The sequence below is a fragment of the Vidua chalybeata genome, chromosome 9, assembly GCF_026979565.1.
Source record: "Vidua chalybeata isolate OUT-0048 chromosome 9, bVidCha1 merged haplotype, whole genome shotgun sequence".
Classification (NCBI taxonomy): Eukaryota; Metazoa; Chordata; class Aves; order Passeriformes; family Viduidae; genus Vidua; species Vidua chalybeata.
The window spans coordinates 28,716,297-28,737,661 of NC_071538.1; the positions used below are offsets into that span (position 1 = coordinate 28,716,297).

Genomic DNA, 21,365 nt, shown 5'->3' on the forward strand with positions numbered 1-21,365 from the left:
TAGAAACAGTCTTCATCCCAAAAGTTAAAGATTGACCTTCTCCCTTACTTTATAGGAGCTCTTGGGGAGCCCAACTTTTCCATTGCAAAATTCCCCTGCAATGGAGCTTCAAACGACAGACTATTTTCTCCTGGTTCTTCAAAACCCTTTCTGTGCTTAGACTCTCCAGCCTGATCCTGGAAGCTGCTGAGCATCCATGACATCCTCCATGTTCAACAAGCACAAAGTCCATTTAGTATCTCAGAGAGCAGGATCTGCACATTAATTCTATCCATAAATTCTATCCTATCCGTATCTTTAAAAAGAATCATTTGTTGTCACTGCAGTGAAGGCAACATCTCAGTCTCCATCACCTGTGTAAGAATCCCTGCTTCCTCCATCCTGGGGCAAGCAGGTTTGATACTCACTCCTGACTCTGTGCAGGGAGGCATTTCAGTCAGCTCCTGGGTAATTCCCTGTACCCAGGAGCTCTGCCAGACTTCCAGCACTCTGGGTGCAACACCCACAGTGTGTGGCTCATGTGGAAATAAATACACTGAATTCCTCCAGGAAGAAAATGCTAGAGCATCAAATTGACATCTGGATGGTTGAATCCAGAGCAGATTCTGGGCTTTACAGAAACAATGAGTCACTAAAAAAAGTTAAAGCTCCATTTTATGTTCTATTTTCCATGAGCATACAGGCACTGGCTGAGCAAAAGCCAGCAGAACTGCTCTGCCCTGGGCTGTGTGGGGCCAGACCGTGGTGCAATGTGCCTGGTTATGGATCTGCCACTTCCCTCTGCCTTTTGGGTACACTGTGACCATACTGTGAGGATGGGATATCCCAAACACAGCCATCCTGACTGCCACAGGAAGGAGCGGGTGGGAAGAGATGTGACTGGCATTCCCACCAAAGGAAGGGTTAACACACCCACCCTTTAACAGACACCTGAGAATGCCCACAAGTGAAGATGCTGGACACTCATCTCTCCTCCTCCAGTGGCTCACCCTGGGTTTTTGGGCCTGTCCCCTGCTCATAAATCAAGTGTAGGCAAGGAGGGCTCCAACTCCTCCACACTGCTGCCTCTCCCAAAGTTTGCCCTGTGACAGATAAATGTCAGCCTGTCTGGGGCTAGGCTTGGCTCACTGTGGCTCTGGGCTGGGGGGAGGCTGTGTTTCAGGATGTGCTCCAGCTGTGATTCCCTCCCCAAGTCCCCTGGGAGAGCAAGGCTGAGCACACAAAACCCTGGAACCGCATGCAGAAACAAGAGAAAAAGAAAAATAAAGGAAGAACTTTCCTGTTCACTCCAGCAGGGTTGTTTTTTTTTTTCTTTTTTTTTTACCAAATTTTGCAAGATGCCTTTGCTGGTGTTCCTCTCCCCTTTTCTCAGTTAGTGCTGGTAATGGTGGAAACTTCCTGCTGGAGAGGTAGGGCTGGGGCTGGTGCACATGGGCAGAGATCCACTTCAGCCTGGGAAGCAGGGCTGATGCACCCCAGTGGAAAACCTGGCTGACTTAGCCTTAAAAGCTTAAAGCACAATCAATACCTTTGCTATGAAGTTTTTATCTCCATTTTCAAACAAAGCAAACAAACCCAAGTGAAACAAGTAAACACACCTCGTCACACCCCCTTTCTTATCTTGCTATTTACTTCCCAAGAATTTGTAAAGTTCGGGATCTTCTCCTGCTATTTTTTATCCAATTACTCAGTCTGAACTGTGGAACTCCTTGCCAGAAGATGGTGTAGGTGCCAAAAAATAGATTCAGACAGGGATTTCTGTAGAATTTAAAAAAAAAATCACTGGGAGCTTTAAAGCAAATATATTCCTCAAAAACCTGGAAGAGGATTGCCAGAGGAAAGAAAAGGATTTTGGGGAAGTAACACTCACTTTTTTGCCCTATCCTTTATACTATTCCCTAGACATCTGCAGATGAACCTGTGCTCTGACCCAATGCAGTTGTTACGTGGATCAGAAGCAACATGAAAAGGTAACATTGGAAAGGTAACATGAAACTCTAATTTTAGGCTCAGCACCAGTACTTGTTACATGCATACTTCAGCACACACACTCCCTACAAGGCAAAGGATGTTGCCTCACTTCAAAAATCTTGTTCATAGATGAGAAAGATAACTTAGACACAATGGAGATCTGTGGAAAGAAAAGCAAATTCCTCTTGGAATAGCATCACTATACAAAAAAACTGGCCTAAAATTATGCACCAAGGGTTTTAAGGCCATTACAGAAACACAGAACCACCTTAAAAAAAATTCTGATCTGTTTATCAGGATGGTTTGTGTGGGATCATACCACATGTTAACACCACCTCAGAGCTACAGCAGCTTCTGTTCAGAAGAAGGCTACAGCAGCAGATGGGAAAGCCCAGAGAACAGGAAGGATGCCTGCTGCTCCAGAGACAGGGCCAGGAGCCCCTGGAGGACACCACTCACACAGCCCCCCAGCACCCTTCACGAGGTCACCTGCCTGGGGAGTGATGCCACACCAGAAGTTGGAGTAGAGGGAGCGGGACTCGAGCATCGGTGCCACCAGGGTCTTGTTTTCTGCTATCAGCAGGTTCAGGGTCTCTGGGTTGGTCAGTAAATTATCTGCATCAGTAAACTAGAGAAGGAAGAGGGAAAAAAAAAAACCTGTTAACAGATGAAACAATATGATTGCCCTGATACTTTCCTGGGAATGAGGCAGCCAGAGGCACATGAGCAGCCCTGGTGTGGCCACAGACCCAGGGCAGTGCCCGTCCCCTGTGCTGCCACTGCCAGGGCACCTCTGGCTCTTCACAATGAGGGGCTGGAGCATGTCCAGGGAAGGGAACAGAGCTGGGGAAGGGCTGGAGCCCCAGGATTGGCTGATGGAGCTGGAAAGGGGCTCAGCCTGGAGAAAAGGAGGCTCAGGGGGGACCTTCTGGCTCTGCACAACTTCCTGGCATGAGGGGACAGCCGGGGGGTTTGGGCTCTGCACCATGGGAAGTTTAGATTGGGTATTAGCAAAATTTCTTTCTAAAAGAATGGCCAGGCACTGAAATAGGCTGTCCAGGGCAGGGGTGGAGTCACCATCCCTGGAAGTGTTTGAAAAATGTGTGCATCTGGCACCTGGGAATGCGGCTTAATGGTGAACACGGCAGGTCAACAACCGGACTCAGAGATCTCAGGCCTTCTCCAGCCTTAACAACTTTATTATTCCATGAGTCAGCAAAAAACCACCCTAAAAGCAGTGAGCTGGTGGGTTCGACTCCCTAGGGCACAGGGCTGTCACAGGGAAACGTGGGGGCAGCTGCTCCTGGGCACAGCAAGGAGATGGGCAGAGAGCTTCCCTGACTCCATACAACCTCATGCCAGCACAGGGACCAGGGAGCTGCCAGGGAAAATAACATCACTGGAAATTCTGGATGAGTTCATTCTGTGAAAAGCATCAAGAACAACTCCTCAACTGCCCTCACACCTCACCTCGCTTGGAGGCTTTGGGAACACCACCCCCAGAGTGACCAAAGTCAGCATCTTCCCACTTCACCAGGTGGGGGTTCAATCTGGGGGACCCTTGCAGGTATCTCTCACCACCAGGACTGTGTTCAGTCCTGATGCCTGTGGAGAAAGCTCCAAACTAAGCCAGGACTCGCCTCCTTCACTGCAAAGTCTCTGGCTCACCAGACCAAGAAACGACCCACGACATCTCAACTTGTCTTAAGTTGGAGAGAAAACTTTTTGACAGCCCCCAGTACCCAAGTGAGCACCTGGTAAGCTTTTGCCCGAGGCCAGGGAATAAATCAAACCTCATGCTTACCAGGATATAGTCTGACCACTTCTCCCGGGCAGTGCGCAGGGCAGCCTGTCGCAGCTTCATCACATGAGTGAATCGAGAGCTTGGCCAATGCTTTGGCCCAATTTCTTCTGGGTAAGACCTAGGAAAGAAATAAAAAGTGACTGTAATCCATGTCTGGGCTTTATTACACTGAAAAAAAAAAGAAAAAAAAAGAAAAAGGAAAGAAGACGGAAAGAAGACGGAAAGAAGATGGAAAGAAGGAAGAAGGAAGAAGGAAGAAGGAAGAAGGAAGAAGGAAGAAGGAAGGAAAGAAGAAAGAAAGAAGGAAAGAAAGAAGGAAGGAAAGAAGAAAGAAAGAAAGAAGGAAAGAAAGAAGGAAGGAAAGAAGAAGAAGAAGGAAAGAAGAAGAAGAAGGAAAGAAGAAAGAAAGAAGAGGGAAAGAGGAGGGAAGGGAGAGGGAAAGATGCTTCATTATGAAAGCAAAACAGCATTAGAGAGGTTTTAAAGGAGAATAATAATTCCAAGTTCTGTGCTGGCATGAGCACAGAAGGCCCCAGAGAAAAAGCAGTGCAGTTTTCTGAGTACACCACCCAGCGCAGGAGCTGCTGCGGCAGCAGAGGGGACCCTCCAAACCCACCTGCAGCTCCCTGACCCTGCCTGACCTGGGCTACAAACTCATCTGCCCTCTGCCAGGCTGCAAATCCTGCTCCCCTCGGCCCAGCAGAACCAGCAGGGCTGGGATGTGAAGATGAAGGCAGCCTGGCCTCCTTGGGGCTCTGGGCATTATTAGGAACTGCTAACACATCCCAGAAGCAGCCCCTAAATCCCCCAATACCTGGCCCCACAAGCCCCAGCACGGCAGCAAAGTCACATGCACGGCTCTGCCTTCAGGATCAGCTCCAAAAGCAATGGCTTTTTAACAAAGATGGAAGGGAACTCAGGGGCAGATCCCAATGAGGAATAAAAATCCAGGACTTTGAAACAGTGCCAGCATAAGTCAGGGAAGGAGCTAAGAATTTCAAAAGCTTTTTGCAGTACTTAAGCAAAGCTTGGCAGGATGAAGGAAACTCAAATCAAATGAAAGGATTAAAAATGTCAATAAAACCAGCACTCCCTGGGGGTTTGTACCACAAACTCCCCATCACTGCAGTGAGGAACTCGAATATAAAATCAAGCCTAAAGGAAGGGGAAACTGATGTAATTTTCCTTGATGGAAGAAAGCAGAACAAACCCAGGAACAGCTGATCTTAAAAATAAATAAAAATTAAAGTAATAAAAACCCAACACACCATTTTTCAAAGCAACGGTCCTGCAAATCATGTAAAGGCATAATATGTGCAATTAAATCTAGTTCTCTGGCTCAGCACTTACTGAATATTTGATGTGTCAGAGCTTTCACACATACTATGGAATGGGCTATAATTTCTCTGCTTCCTTGCAAATAAAGAATGAAAATTTTCATTCCCTGTAGCTCTTGATGTAATTTGTTTACTGTACAAAGAGAGCAGTGACAGATGCTAAATAACTGAATGGAAAATAGTTTCTTCCACAAAATTCTGCATGAGGTGCTTCACTGAAGTCAGAGACCTTGCTACAGAAACCTTACCTCACCTTTTTCCCTAAGAATACAATTTTAATGGGACAGACTCCAGAAAGTAAATAATCCACATTTTAACGCTTGGACATTTAGTACCAACTCCTGGTTTGGAAACAGAAAACCTCAGGAATTTGGGCTGTGAAGCCAAGAGCCCTCCCAGGTACTCACGGGGGTTCCTCCATGGGCCTCCACTCCACATCGTGGTACAGGTGCTGCACGTTCTTCAGCCACTCCCTGAGGATTGCTGTGGTGTTGTCAATGTTGTGGTCAGTGGCTGCCCTGGCAAAGCAAGAGCAAAGGAAGCACGTTAGCACGAGGTTTGTGACTTTGCCCAAAGCCCTGCTTTACCATGGGGCCCTCTGTCCAGTCCAGCCACCAAAAAAGACAAGTCACAGTCGAGGTTTAATCCCAGCTGGCAACTGAGACCACCACTGTGGAAAGGGGAAGGGCACAAAGCCTGTGGGCTGACAAAAGAACCATGTAATAACTGAAACAAATGACTAAAATGTGCCTTTAGTGGAGGGGAGGGACACAGAGCTCGCTGAAGAATGGCTTTTTTCCCTCAAGGTTGAGCTAAACAGACTGGGAACAGGAGTACAGATTCACATCCCTGAGAGCAATCCCACGGAAATGCTCCCACAGGGGCCACACACTGCTCTCTGCCTGGGATGCTCAAGGCTTCATAGGATGAGTGAGCCAAGTCCCATCCCAGCTGCTCCTCCCCAGCTGCCTTCCCTGGGACCAGGGCTTTGCACCCCCAGCGTGGGGTTGTGTCACTTCCCACCACAAACTCCTGCCACTGAAAGGGCTGCTCATTTTTCCTAGCTGGAATGGGCAGGAAAGCACAGTCCTGTGGCAGGGCACAGCTCAGCAAGCTCCACTGGGAATTCATAATCCCTTCATATTCCTCTGGGAGTATAAATAGTCCCACAAGGTTTGGTGCAGACAGCAAAGCCAGTGTGAAACATCACTGAGGGAGGTTGCTGGAAGCTCCCCTCAACTGCTATACATTTCTTGTTTTATCCTCCAGCTCCACAGACCCAAAGGCACTTCCCAGAACATCCTCCACCTTACTCAAAGCCAGAGCTCCCTGTAGCCAGGGGAGGACATGCAGAAAGGAGCCACATCCCAAACCCTACAGCTACTCCAAATCTATTTCAGGAAAATACCTCCATTCCAAGTCACCATATGACCCTACAGATGAAAACCAGGACATGAACCCTTTTCACTTTGTGCAACAGGAACATACCATTCCCATGGGGTCTAGCCTGCTTTAAAGTAAAAAGGAACTGAGAACTTGGATTTTCAGTTTATTTATAGTCAGAACACCACAATCACTTAAGGCCAGGAGGCTTATTTGTTGAATATTTATTCATGTCTGCTGAAACAACAGATAGTGAAAGTTCAGCAAGTGTAAGAGGCTGGCTCCTGTGTCATTAACTGCTCTCCTGTGACAGAGCAAGGCTGGACTTAGTCATGGCTTCAGGGTTTGCTTTGGTCCAAGACCCTGGCTCATGCTGCACTGCAGATCTACTTTGCAATGATGCTCAAACTGGACTAGAGAAGTCTCAGTGCCAACTTGGCGCAAGTCCAACTTGCTCCATGTGTTTTATGGATGAAGCTCATCCCCTGGAGCCCATTTTCACACACCTCCTTGGGCTCTCACAGCCACCAAGGCGTTTCACAGGTCTCACTCTGCTTTCCTCCCACGTTCCAGCTGCACAGTCAGCAAACAGCTCCAGAATTCCTAAAATACCAGAGACCTGGGGCAATGCTTCATGTTCATGGTCATCACTGGAGCTGCAGGGGCACCAAGAAGGTGTCACTGAGGCCACAATGCAACTGGACATCACACAGACAAGGCCAAGAGGACAGTGGCCACCCTGGGGAATGTTGCAGCTCATCCCACAACATCCTCTTTTCCAGGTCCAGACCAGCCTTCTAACCTCACATAGTATCAGTGGGGACATGTGAAGGGATTTGCTGCAGTCTGGGCAGGGAAAGGGGAAGCTCCAGCTGCATACATGTCAAACTAATCTCAGTTTTATGCTGGCTGCTCCCATCTCAGCCTGGAGATCCTTCTCCATTCAACTTTGTGCACACACAAGCCCAAAATGTTTCAGATGGGGAGCTGCTTGCAGGGCTGTGCAATAGAAACCCAAAGCTCTCAAATGAAATACAAATTTCCATGACAACATGAAATCATAGAGTCATCCAGCCTCAGAGAAAAGGATTACCATGATGGAAAGCTGTTTCCTCAGAGTTGCTACACAAAGCCCAAATCTCTGACTAGCAGAAGAAACCCTGAAGTTGAATGACAGCAATTGGCAGAGTTAGAGGAAGACCTCTCCCTCTGTAAGCACAACAAGGGGTATGAAGGATGCTCTTCCAATCACACCTGGAGTACTCCATCCTGCTCCTGGTAGGGCAGCAGGCCCTCGACAGAATTCACCCTGGATGACACTATCAGCCAACATCCTCCAGCCAGAAGCAAGATGAACAAATGGGAGCTGAAGGGATCTCTAGATCCACCCACAAGGAATCTGCTGGAAGAAAATGGCATTTTCCAACCCAAATCATTCCTTGGTTCTATGACTTTAGTGCCCAGGCTGTCACAGAAGGTAAATCTACATGGAAGGAAGGTAAATCCAGGTAAATACGTGGCAGGTAAATCCACATCCCACTAGACCTCCCAAAGGCATGGATCAGCCAAGGCTCTGGCACAAAGGAGGGACAGCTCTCTCCAGGACTATCCACTCAGCAGCATTTCTAAGCCCAAAAGTCCTCAAAGGCAATAAAGTCTGTTCCACCCTGGATGAAACACGCCCTATGACTAGCAGTTTGGCAAACCTTTGCTCTTCCAGTTTTGAGCTCAAAAAACCCAACAAAAAAAGATCCAAACCAAACCAACCTCCTCCCAAAACAACCCAAGCCATTACAAAAGCAATTATCACTATTTGTTACAGAATAATTAATTTAAGATCAAACAGTATCAGCACTGACTCTTTTTGTAGTACCTGAACCAGTCCACCTTTCCCCTCGAAAAAAAATAGCAGCTCTGCTGTTTGCAATAGCACAGTGTGGAAAAACAGGCACATACTTTATTTTTCCCTCTTTTTTTTTCTTTTTTTTAATGGCAACCCCTGCACAAGAAAAACAAGCTAATTAAAATGTGAGCAGGACTTCTCACTGGGAGCAAGAGCTCCTCATGCCCTGAGAGGCACATCAGGACACTCCATGTTATAAACACTTCTTCTGTAGCACTCTGTAGCATTTCAAGAAGCCAAGTCCACAGCTAAGACTTCAGTTTAGTGGTGAGAACACGTCACACAAGAGATGCTATCACCTCTGCCCACTTGTCTGTCCTGGAAAAGTGTTTTTACTCCATCCTCTTATCTTTACTGGTCTGTGATCTGTGCCTGACAGGATGAAGAGAGTGGATCACCATAACCCAGCTCCACTCAGCTCACCAGGAGCATGGCTTGTCCACATGGCCCTTAGACTAAGGCAGTGCCTGGATTTTTGGGTTTATTTTCTGAAAGCAAGTTGGTAAGCACAGCACTATTATCTGTGTGGGAGTCTATCAGCAATGTTGTTGAGCTGGCACCAGGTTCAAATCCTCTTTTCTGAGTGAATCAGCAACACCATTTTCAAGAGCTGATTAAATATATCTAGGATTTAATTAAAGAAAAAAAGGTCTCCTACAAGATTTACAACCTAAAGCCTGTGCAATACAACTAGGAAAAAATTGGAAGAAAAGAACTCTGATTCGTCCCACTCTTTTCAGAAAAGAAAGTTTAATAAATAGACCAGAACACACCTCTATTCCAGTAACATGGCAGCTTTTTCCACTCAGATTTAAACCCATTTCTAATAAACAGAAGTTACATTTTTGAAAAGTTTGAGTGAGAATGTTCGTACAGGGGCTTATGTCGACAGAACTACGACCACTTCAATATTTACTTTGGCTTTAACCAGGACTTGTACCATGGACACAAGCCCTCATTGTTCATGCTCAGCAAAGTACCCCCTCCCAAAAAAACTCATGGATCATGCACAGTGGAAAATCAAAGCACCATGTTAAGCACCTCTGTTTTAATTAAGTAATGTGAGTAGCAGCACATGCAGAAAACAGCTCCTTTTACAAACTGCTCATATTTTTAGCTTGATAATGTCTCCTCAAATTATGCTTGTGAGCGGGAGTTAATTTAGGCTTTGATGGTTGTTCTCCTCTTTTCCTCCCCAAAAAGGGAATTGAAAATAACAATCCCCCCTTTTTCACTTCTTCACACTCTGGCCTGTTCTTCCAGGCTATTTAGTTCATTTACCTCAGGCACTGGGTCAGAGGAGAAGATTTTCACCTTCACCATCTGTATAGGAAAAATACTAGAGGACAAAATGCATCCTGTGTGCTGCTGGCTTGTCAGAGTATGGGGTTATGCTGAGACACAAGCTGAGGCAAACTGCACAGCCAGGGCCATGCAGTAATTTTCCTACTGAATTTAACATTTCCACCTTCTCCCTTCAGCAAACAGGGTGGGAAGGACAGCTTCAAACAGGGGTCAGGGCTTCACTTTTAAGCAGTGCAGAGCTGAGTGAGGACTGGCTGCAGGCAGACAGCTTTCAAAAACAAAAGCTGTAAGGAGCTTTTGCTCCTTTTTCCTTCCCTTTCTGTCAGTGTTTTGAAGACTGCTGGGCTTGAGGGGAGTTTTGGGCTCACACTTTATGGCTGTGAGAGCCAAATCTGCACAGGCAGGTTCCAGTGGGCCCTTCCCACAGCCCTGCTGAGAACACACAGAGGATGACAGTGGTCAGGAGGCTGCTGATGCTGGGGTTGCACTGAAAATGGTTCACAGGAGGAGGATGCACTTGGTTTTCCAGGGCTCCTGCTGCTTGCAGAACTAAGTTGCGAATGCAACCAAATTCCAGGAAGGCCCAGGGATATTCACTTTAACTTCTCCCTTGGTTCCTCTCTGCCTGCAGCCAGGGGTTCAATTCACCCACGAGGCCTGCTATGGGATGTGGTCCCATATGGAGTTCCATTGAAGCAAGAGCCATAGGATGACCATGTGCCCTAAACCCACAGGGTCTCCTCCAAAGCAGAGCCCAAAGTCAATGGAAAGCCTGTTAGGAGATCATTCCTAACAACTGTAACACAGAAACTGGGGACAAAACACCAGTACCTCCCCTTGGCCCTTTTCCTGAGAGCTGAGCAGCAATAAAACATTCAGAGAGAGGTTACAGCTCACACCAAAGTGATGGAGGAAGCACATTTCTGTGTGCTCCATTCCACAACTTGTGCTAACAGAGGTGCTCAGATATTCTAGGACAAAGCTCAGCCCTCAGAGCAGGACTCAGCATCTTCCTGAGCACCTTCTGAGCTGAGCCAGCAGCAACAGGCACTGCATGAGGGGTCCCCCCAGTGCTCTGGGGATACTCCAGGGATTTCAGACCCCAGAGCACTGGAAAAATCCACACCACTTCATCCAGCCCCTGCCACTATTAATAATTTACTCCAGCAGCCCCTTGCTTTCTGCCACAACACACAATGAACAGAGCACAGGGTGGGAGTTTTATCCTCTGAATTTAGATCCTGCATAAAAGCCTTTGGCTTTCAGTCCCTTGAGGCAGCCCCAAGAGCTCCTGGTCTGAGTGGAGCTGAGCTCCTGTCACCCAGGCTGCCCTGCTCATGCTGGGTGTGAGATCAGCCCGGCCAAAAATAACTGAAAAAGCAGAGTCCAGCCACAGAGCCCCAATATGAGTCAAACATAAATTTGGATTTAGTTTTCCCAAAACAAGTGGTAAATAAAGTAACAGACTAGTCATTTCTCCCTGCTCTTTTTTTCTGAAAGCTGCCAGGCTTAGAAAACCAAGTCAGAATATAACTCCCTCACTGAAGTGGCAATTTCCACCGTGAGCCAGGGATGAATTACCTTGACCAGGAGCAGTGCACTAGAAGAGACTGGAAGAGAAGGGATGGATCCTAAAGAGGAAGGAAAAAAACTCAAAACAAGACAGAAGCAAAACACTTCTGAAGCACAGTAAGAGACATTTAATTTCAGCTGCAAACATGTCTGTTTTTACCATAGATTAAGTCCCTGAAAATGTCCAAGATCAGGCTGGATGGGGCTTGGAGCAGCCTGGTCTAGTGGAAGGTGTCTCTGCCCATGACAGGGGGTGGGATGAGCTTTAAGGTCCCTTCTAACCTAAAACATGTGATTAGTCTATTGTATGATTTTAAATGGAGTTACTGTCAACTATTCTGTGTTCTCCTGCCCAGGACCATCTCAAAAAAGCAGCAAACCAAGCAGGGCTCCCTGTATCCTTCCAAACGCTCCCCCAGTGACAGGCAGATATGGCTCCTGCTCATCCAGCAGAGATGAGACTCAGGTAATAGATGATTTTCAAGTCTGCCAGCCCTACCTCACATCTGTGAATTTGAAACTGGGTATCTCAGATCTCCCAGGTACCTATGGGCTCAGGGATAACACACTAACAATGTAGTCCAGAGACTCTGGATAGATTCAAACCATCTAAATCGCTTATTTTAGCACAATTATGCTCACACACTTCATAAACAGGGCCTGAACATTCAGCCCAAGTTCAAAGAACTGCTTAAGCATTTAAATAAGTTGCCAAAATTCTAACGTATGTATAAGACTTTTTGGCTTTGTAGGGACTTGGCATTTGTTCTAGGGTTTCCTTAATTAAGGACAGACTTTTGGAAATACCTTCTTTTATTTTTTTTATTTTAACTTGGTCCCCAGGCCACCTGGGCCCAGATGGGTGGCAGGGAGCTGCGTGGGAGCGTGGAACCAGCAACAGGAGCAGCGCTGCTCCCCAGGCTGGGCAGCTGTACAAGAACAGGACATCACAGCACAGGAATGCAGCACACAGGGCTCCCCTCTAACTCTTTCCCCGTGCCCTTCAGCAGCTGTGGATAATGGATTTTGCTGGCAGCAGCACTGATTTTAAAACCTTCAGTGGTCTTCCAAGTCCAAGTGAATGACTCACAGATGTATGTGTGTACAGACTTCTGTACACACCAGGATCTGTGCTCTTTCCATGCTACCTCAAGAAATCACTCACTTTCCTGCCCCTCACTCCCCACAATAGAATCATGGAATCCCAGAATGATTTGGGTTGGAAGGGACCTTAAAGCCCATCCCATTCTGCCTCCTGTGATGGGCAGGGACACCTTCCATGATCCCAAGGTGCTCAAAGCTCTGTCCAGCCAGGCCTTGGACACTGCCAGGGTGGGGCAGCCACAGCTTCTCTGAGCACCCTGTGCCAGGGCCTGCCCACCCTCATTGTAAAAAACTTCTTCCTTGTATCTAATCTAAATCGAGCCTTATGGCTCCCTCATGCCAGAAGTCAACAGCTCCCTGGCATCCATGCAATGGGAATTCTCTTGCAATGCAAAAGAGGTTCCTGCTGCTTCAATCCCAAGTCCTCTCTCTGTCTTTAGTTCTCCCCATGCTCACCCCATGCTTTAAAGCTGCTAAGCCTGTAAGAAAGAAAAAGCCAGCTGCATCTTGTGAGTATTTCCAAGAAGACTTGGCTTCAAGGCAACAAGGCCCCTGAAGGAAGCCCAGGAAATCCCATACATGCAGGATCAGGGTGGTGACTGGCCTCTGAAATCAATTGTTCAAAGGAGGAATTAATTGCAACAGTTGTGTAATTTCTGAAAGGATAGCTTAATCCCAGCAACTAACTCAGACAAAAGCTGATGCAGCTGTTCGAGATTAATGCAAGTGTGTAAGCCACTGGGAAGGAACACTGGGATTTAGAAATATTCTTGTGTCTGCTAACAAAAAAAATGGATGGGTTTCATATTTAGGTGCTCAGCACCTCTGATTTTTCAATGGTCACACTGAATATGAGCCTGTAACACATTGCCAAGGCTCTTCCAAAACAGAAACACCTGAAAAGCTCTGGCCTCTGCACCCAGCCTGCAGATAGAGCAGTGCCAAGGTCCCAGAGCCTGCCTCACCCCTGGTGAGAACACTCACACCATGGACCACCTGACACCCAGCAGGGAGGGAAACACAGACCCAAATCCGAAACTAATTCTGGAGCAAAGGACAACTTCTTTTACCAATTGAGAATCTGCTCTGTGATCTGGAAACTGGCAGGATGTTTTGTACTGGAGAGCTTTACACACTAACTGACCCTTTCATTTTGCTGATAGGCAACAATAAAGCCATTCTTCACAAAAGTTGTCACACAGCTTTTTTTTGAGGCCATCACAAACCTAAAATAACAGAATAAGAGAACAAGAAGAAGAGCTCAATGAGTGCTAGCAACAGTGTTCTCTGAGATTAACCCCAAATTTAGCATTTGGAGAAGAGGTCCAAAAGCATTTGGAGTAGAGAAATGTAAGAATAGGCCATAAACTGCTCTTTTTACAAACAAAGTGGCAAAGGATGCTTGGCTATCCAAAAGGATTTTGCCTCTGGAGAAAAATGGCTATGTTTAGAAGGGTAGGAGATGCTCAAAGTTAAACAGTTAATGAAGACCAACACTACTCCATATTTTCACATTCACTCCCTGGAACTTTCAAACTTTATCCACAGCTTGATGCAAAGGTCACTGAAACACAGATTTTCTTCCCCTGCAGCTCTCTTCAGAACACAGCTCACAGCCTCCAGGTCACCAGAAGGGCTGAGGGAAGCCCTTCACTCAGTAATTTACAATTCTTTTAGAAGGCTTTCAACAATCCCCCTGTGCAGACCCTGCAACAGGATTGCCACCCCAATAGGTCTGTTTGAGGTCAGCTCTGAACTCAGGGCTGATCTCCATCCACACTCTGTGCCTCTCCAGTGGACCAGGAATCCCTTTGTTGTTGCTGCAGGCTGAAAAGGACTGTCAACAGCACAAGAGCAGCAAGCCCTCCAGAGCTGTCTCCAGCAGGCTGCTACCTGCCTGCATACTCAGGTGCACAGAGACATCCTGAAGAAAACCTTGACAGCAAAGCATTCGGTGTATGTGTGATGATTCCTGAAAAAATGTGGCACAAAAGCTGGAAGACACCTTCCAGCTCAGCAGGGCTGGATGTGTGCATCCAGGGATACACTCACTAAATGACAGCTTGAAAAATGCCACCTTTGCAGGCTTTGCAGTCACGTTGCAGGAGTCCAGACCAGACCTGCAGAGCAGACTGTGGCACCTCGTGCTTTTCTGTGCCACCTCTGAGAAGGCTCCTTTGATCAACACAGAATGTGCTGAGTTTGAAGGGACCCTCAGGATCATCCAGTCCAACCTTTCCCTGCCCAGACACCCCAACAATCCCACCCTGTGCATCCCTGGGAGCGTTGTCCAAACCCTCCTGGAGCTCTGGCAGCCTCGGGGCTGTGCCCATTCCCTGGGGAGCCTGGGCAGTGCCCAGCACCCTCTGGGGAAGAACCTTTCCCTGAGCTCCAGCCACTCCCTGCCCTGGCCCAGCCCCAGCCATTTCCCCAACTCCTGCCACTGGTCACAGAGAGTGAAGAGATCATAACTTGCTCCTCCCCTGCCCCTTGTGAGCTGTACAGTCAGAGAAAGCAGAGGCTCACATGTGCCCCACCGGTACACGTCCATTCCACCAGAACAACAATCTGCCCTTGCTCACAAAGGCCTGGAAAAGGGGTGTTAGAGGCAGGAAGAAAGTCTGGACTCAGACAGGCTCCCAAGCTCAGGACTGCCCTAGTGCAGCAGCCTCACCACAAAGTCACCCAGTGCAATACCAGCAATGCATCCCAGGAACATCCCAGCAACTCCCAGCAGGCTGGGACAGTTCCTGAGCACTCCTGGGACACGCAGGACAATGAGCCCAGTGCAAAGCATCATATTCCTGATGCACCACCCTATGGAAAAGTCTAATTGCGAGAGACAGCAAGTCAGATTGGAGGATATTTGGCTGAAGGACTCTTGCTTGGCCCTGTGTGTAAGCTGCCCCCAAGAGAGCAGGGTGCCAGCCCTGGGCTCCCCCGTCTGCTGGCAGGGCACACACGAGGTGTCTGCCCACACCTCCCCTGCTCCAGCGCCAGAGCTGCTCACAGAAAGGAGCCTGGCCAAGCCCACACTACTAACAGTCCCCTGGCTAATTTGCACTCAGAAATATGACTCTGCATTTCTCCATGAAAGGGCTCACTGTCTGGGCACGGAGAGGGCTGCAGCAGGAGCATGCGCCAGATGAACGGATTGTTACAGACACGTGGAGAAATCCCAGCGCTGCCGTCAGCACGCACACGGCTGTTGTCAATCCAACAGCTCTTTCTGCTCTGCTTTCACACAGGGAGCCATGCCAAATTTAAAGGTTTGGACCCCGAGCGAGAGCTCCAGGCTTGCCTTGCACAGGCAAAAGCATTTACAACAATTTCAGGTTTTTTTTTTTTTTTTCCCACTGCTTATGCAGGGAAACTCTTTCCACCCAAAGGATCTGCAGTGCTCCCACCAGGAACAGATAATACAGAACACAGACCAACCCAAGCCCAGTAAGTGAGAGCAATTCCATCCCTGCCCCTAGAGCTGATTACCCTCAGGGTCTGTTGTACCAGCTATCTTACTTACCAATGTTGCCCAGAGTTGTGGCTGCCCCATCCCTGAAAGTGTCCAAGGCCAGACTGGATGGGGCTTGGAGCAACCTGGGACAGTGGAAAGTGTCCCTGCCCATGGCAGGGGGTGGGACTGGATGGGCTTAAAGGTCAACCCAAACCCTTCTGTGATTCTGTGATTACAGAAGCAGACAAAGTCAGCGAGACTTTTTCCAAAGGAATTCAACCTCAGGGTAGCTTGAGAACAGTAGTTTTCAAACTGTGATCAGCAGATGTCTGTGAACTATTTCTAGTTTGCTTGTGAAAGGTAATAAAAAAAAATCTATCATACCCAAGTCAAAGTTTGCTATGCTGCACAGGAAAAACACGTTGGGTTTACGCTCAGCCGATGGAATACCATTCCCCTTTCAGTGCTGCTGGAAGGGTCAGAGCCAAAATCCTCCCCAGGACCAAGACCGCCCGCTAAAACCTCACTGTGTGATCCCCAGCACTGTCTCAGCAGGCAGCACAATGAGCTGTCTGTGCACCCAGAAACTCATGGAGCTTTAGACACTAAGAATAACTTCAGTTCATTCTTACAGAGCGAGATAACAGGGCCAAGGCTGGCACAGGCACATCATAAACACTCCTGCTCTCCCCAGCCGGCTGTGAATTACTGGCTGCTTGCAGGAAAACTGGGCAACATAAGGATGATAAAATCCCAGGTGTTTATAACGTGTAGTACAGACACAGAGGAATAGAAACAGAAGTAAATTTCTTGACTGCTTCTTCTACAGCCTCTGTACAAGCAAGCCAGTTACCTTTGGGATGAAAAACTTTAGCACAGAATCTGCTTTCAAAATACAGTCAGGAGGTACAGCAAGAAAAGTCAACCATGGATCTGTAGCAAATTCTTCACGAGTAGAAGAGCTGCCATGTTTTACATCTTGTATCTCACAAGGGACCCAGGCACTGCCCTAGATCACAGCAGGCCTGCAGGCAGGCTGGCCTTCCTCCTGCTGCTGGAGCCTCCTCTTCCAAGCCCCGGGGCTGTCCCAAGGGGCAGCCAACCCCACTGCTGCACAGGAGCTTTCTAACATGACCCCCTGGGCTGGTAATTCAGCACCACAAGACAAGAATCACCGAAAGAACCTCTGGAGGTCATCGTGCCCACCTTCCTCTAGCAGGGCCACCAAGACCAGGCTGACCAGAATCATGTCTAGATGGCTTTTGAATGTTTCCAGGGATGGAGACTCCTTTCTCTAGTGACCAGTGATAGGTCATGAGAAAATAGAGTGAAGCTGCACCAGGGGAAGGTCAGCTTGGACTATCAGAAAAAAGTTCACTGAGAGGGGTGTCACTGGAACAGGCTCCCCAGGAAGTCATGTCACCAACCCTGAGTTCAAGGAGGTTCTCAGGGAAGGTCTTTGTCACAACAGTTTAGTTTTAGGTAATGCTGTGAGGAGCAAGGAGTGGGATTCCATGACCCTTATGGGTCTCTTCCAACTCAAGGCATTCTGCGATTCCATTCTGTGGAAGGACACCTTCCACTAGAGCCCAGCTTGCTCCAAGCCCCATCCAACCTGGCCTTTCAAGAATTCACAGGCCTATCACCTCTCTCCAGCAAAGGAGAAGAATTTCTGCTTTAAAACCACTTTTCAATACTGGCCCACAGTATCAAAAACAGGTAAAGAAACTTCAAAACACAGCAGCAAAAGTTAGCCATATAGCAGATGCTCCTGGAAATAGAGGCATGAACTCCACCCACACTCTCTCCAAGTTCATCCAAAGATATTCAAAGTGCTGCTGCTGGTGGATGCCGCCTGAAAGAAGCTAATATTGTCCACAAAACACATATCCCAGGATGCTGCTGCTGCCCATATGGTCAGGAAATGAAAGGAGATGATGAGTGCAGGTCAGGACAATCTGTCTTCAAGTCAAGGCACATGCACCAGCTTTGCAGTTTGCATTAATATTAAAAAGAACTGTACAGAAAAGGTACTGCAAGAAAAGTAAAAATAAATAAATCAAATGCTCAGCATGGTTCCAACTGGTTTGTCACTGCCTCTGAATGATAAAATGGCAAATAGCCACAGAGCTTTCACCTCTACAGCAGGGAAGAGGTTTCCCAATCCACAGGATAACCACAGGAGGAGACACTTTGGGAGCAGGGCTGTCAATGTAATGGAGCACACCTGCAGAAGAGCTGGGGAACAACTCGGGACAAGGGCCTGGAGCAACAGGACACAGGGAATGGCTTCCCACTGCCACAGGGCAGGGTTAGATGGGATATTGGGAAGGAATTGTTCCCTGTGAGGGTGGGCAGGCCCTGGCACAGGGTGCCCAGAGAAGCTGTGGCTGCCCCTGGATCCCTGGAAGTGTCCAAGGCCAGGAAGGAGAGGCCTTGGAGAAACCTGGGCTAGTGGAAAGTGTCCCGGTCTGTGGCAGGGGGTGGGACTGGATGAGCTCTACAGTCACTTTCTGTGACCTTGCATAACATTGCACTCACCACCCAGGCTTTAGGGACTTACTCATGCCCCCTTCAAGGACTTAATAAATTCAGACTCAATTTCCAAGCACTTCAACGCCTCCAGGAAGCTCAGGCTCCTCACCCCATCGTATCTTCACTGCACTGTCAAACTGAGTTTGATGTTTGGGGCCTGACCTTCCATCTTCCAAGCAATTTGCAGACCCTCCTCTTCACCACCTACACGAAGCATGGTGCCCCCCACCACCCAAGCACACAGAGGTTGTGCGAGGCACCAGCCAGGGTGATGCCCAGAGTGATGCCCAGGGTGAAGTTTGTTCCACTCACACTCCACAAAGTGGCACAGCCAGAGGATAAAGCATCCGAGTTAGTCACAGACCCAGGAATATCAGATTTTTGCCTTTTCAAGGATCATCAGAGCTTCAGAGAAGACCCATGAAAAGTAACCCAGACAGAAATACAAAACTCATTTAACCTCCCATATCCTGGGATCAAGGAATCAGCAACAAAAAAGCAAAACTGAAGTGTCAGCACTGGAGATCTGACCAGCTCTTCCCTCTCAGAATCAGCAGTTTAATAACCCAACCAATACATCATCCCTGTGAACCTACAGGACACACCTACAGTACAGAGTATTTAACAACATCAGACCAGACATTTCCCCTGCTCCACTGCAAATTCACAGCACACAAACACAGCAGGTTTCATTACTCTCTTCCTGGCACAGGCTTCCGTTGGCATAAAGGAATTTATGCCAAACTTTGCTTTCACCAACACTAAGCTAACACTTACAGTCATCAGTGAGTTATTTTAGAGTTAGACTTTGCTGAAGCCAGCATGGAACTCGAGACTTTATAATTTTGGCCTAATTTTCCTCAAGTAGCCAGCTACCCTGGAAAATTCAGAGGTTCTCTGAATTGCATGGAATGGTTCACTGCTTGAAAATAAATAGATTACATCATATTTGCTGGCAAATGGCTGAAAATGTTTTATATATAATTAAGAGAATAGAAAAACAACTACTGCAGCCAAGCAGGGAAAAATATATTCAACCTTGAGAGATGAAATAGAGAATTTTCCTGGATGTAATTTTGTCCATCCCATTTCCAATGAAGAAACAGCTGAAAAGCTGACAACCTCATATGCTGACAGGATTCCAAATAAAGGGAAAGGGAAAACACAACAAACACCACTCTGCTAGGATGAAATAACGAATTTATCTATCAAAATCTTCTGAAGTTTTGCCTGATAGATTTTATAGTGTTGTTGGTTTGAATGGCTAAGTGTGCTCATCTGCAATGTATCTCTGGGAATGAGGTGATGTGAATCACAGGGGTCAGAGGCCATGCCCAGAGGCCCCCAAAACCCACAGCAAGGCTCTCAACCTTGCACTGAGGCAGCACTATAGCTTCACTTTACAGAGAGAGAAACAAAACAAAAAAGATTTTCACAAGTCACAAAAAAGGAGTGGGTGTCAGGGCTGGGAATGATAAAATAACCTAACATTCCTTCCAAAATACACACTGAAATAAACTACAGATATTCAGCTTTTGTAGAGCAGTTTACTTATTAGTGCATTCACAGAGTACTTGCCAGACTAGTGATAAATTTGTGGCCAATATCAAGAACAGCTTTTCCTCTGTGTTGCTTTTAAGAAACTCTCACAAACTCACAGACAAAAATCTCTCGTCCCATCCAAATACTTTGCCTCCAGCACTGAAAAAACCTACTCCAGTTTTTGGATATGGGGTTCCTGATTTTTATGGTTTAGAGTTTTAAAGCAGTGAAGTACTAGTATTGGAGAGAAGGAAAAAAACTTAAAAGCAAAGTATTTCTACTTTAAATTCCAAATACTTTGGGCTAGCTAAAATTTCTGTATCTGAATCTCTTCAATTAGTGATCTCAGGCTTCACTCAGGGATACAGAAATTCACAGGGCTTCTCCTATGGACACACATGTGCTGCACACATGGCTGCTGTGGGGTCAGCACACGGGACATACTACAGATGCCAGGCTCAGAACACATTCTCCCTTGGAAAAGACTGACTGGACTCAAAGTGATGGGAAACCGGTGCTGTGCTGGTGGCTGACTTAATGCTAAAGAGAAGACAAAGAAAAGCAGTGAAGTCTTTAATCTTGTAAGCCCCAGCTAAGGAAATCTGGTCATGAAAACAGAGGGACACTTGGTGGATGGGATTGCTTCCTCTGCACGACACAAGATCACAATTCTCCCTTCTGCTGCTATGTTCTCTTTGTGTGGATTTCAGGGAGCAAGCACTGGAGAGGGACAAATCCCAGGGAGCACCCACTGAAGACAGGCAAACCTCTGGGAGAGCCAAGCACTGAAGGCTGCATCGGCAACTGTGGTGTGGAGAAGAATGCAAACACACAATTCACCTCTTAAAGGTTTCATCCTGACCACAAATGCACAGTTTGAGCATAGGTAGTTTTTTCCCCCATCACTGACTGGATGTCAATAAAGAGAGGAAATGGGCACTTAGGTCTTTCAGTAGCCAGTTGCAAGGAAATTCCTAGGAAAGTGGAAGCCCTTGAAAATGCACATGTGCCTTTATTCTGCAGAGCATGGTTCCTAACCAAGCTGTTTTCCAATGAGAAAGATTCCCATCTTAGCTAGCTCCATCCCAGGGGATGAAGTGCACAGATAAAGTGCGTTCCAACCCTAGCACACCTGCAGGTGTTGGACTTGTCTGTTCCCCCAGGGCACAGGGACATGTCAGGGACATGTCAGCCCAGGAGCCCTCACACGCATCACAGCACTTGTCCAGCAGCATTCCCAAGCCTGGACATTTCAGCTCCCTGGGGCTCTGAGGCAATTTCCAAGGCTGGAAAGCTGAATTTTTGCAATACCTCAGCACAAGGCATTGCTGTGGGAGGAATCAAAGAGCAGAGAATGTCCAGCTTCAAGGAAGCCACAGTCCCTCTGCTGAGCATGCAGGAATCCAGTCCCAAACTCTCCCTTTGCCAGGGGTAAACACCATCCTAACCCCAATC

General features: G+C 47.4%; 1 protein-coding gene across 2 annotated transcripts in view; it reads right to left on the reverse strand.

Annotated features, from left to right (window-relative positions):
• Nucleotides 1-21,365, reverse strand: part of COLGALT2 (collagen beta(1-O)galactosyltransferase 2) — a 45,556-nt gene that overhangs the window by 11,649 nt on the left and 12,542 nt on the right. Inside the window, exons 2-4 of one of the 2 annotated variants that reach the window (XM_053950486.1) lie at nt 5,520-5,625; nt 3,776-3,893; nt 2,465-2,599 (exon numbers count right to left, since the gene is read on the reverse strand). In XM_053950486.1, coding sequence (XP_053806461.1) covers nt 2,465-2,599; nt 3,776-3,893; nt 5,520-5,533 — 267 coding nt within the window. In that variant the 5' untranslated portion in view covers nt 5,534-5,625. Of the gene's footprint in view, nt 1-2,464; nt 2,600-3,775; nt 3,894-5,519; nt 5,631-21,365 lie in introns of both variants that reach the window. The other variant, XM_053950485.1, reaches the window with a different exon arrangement.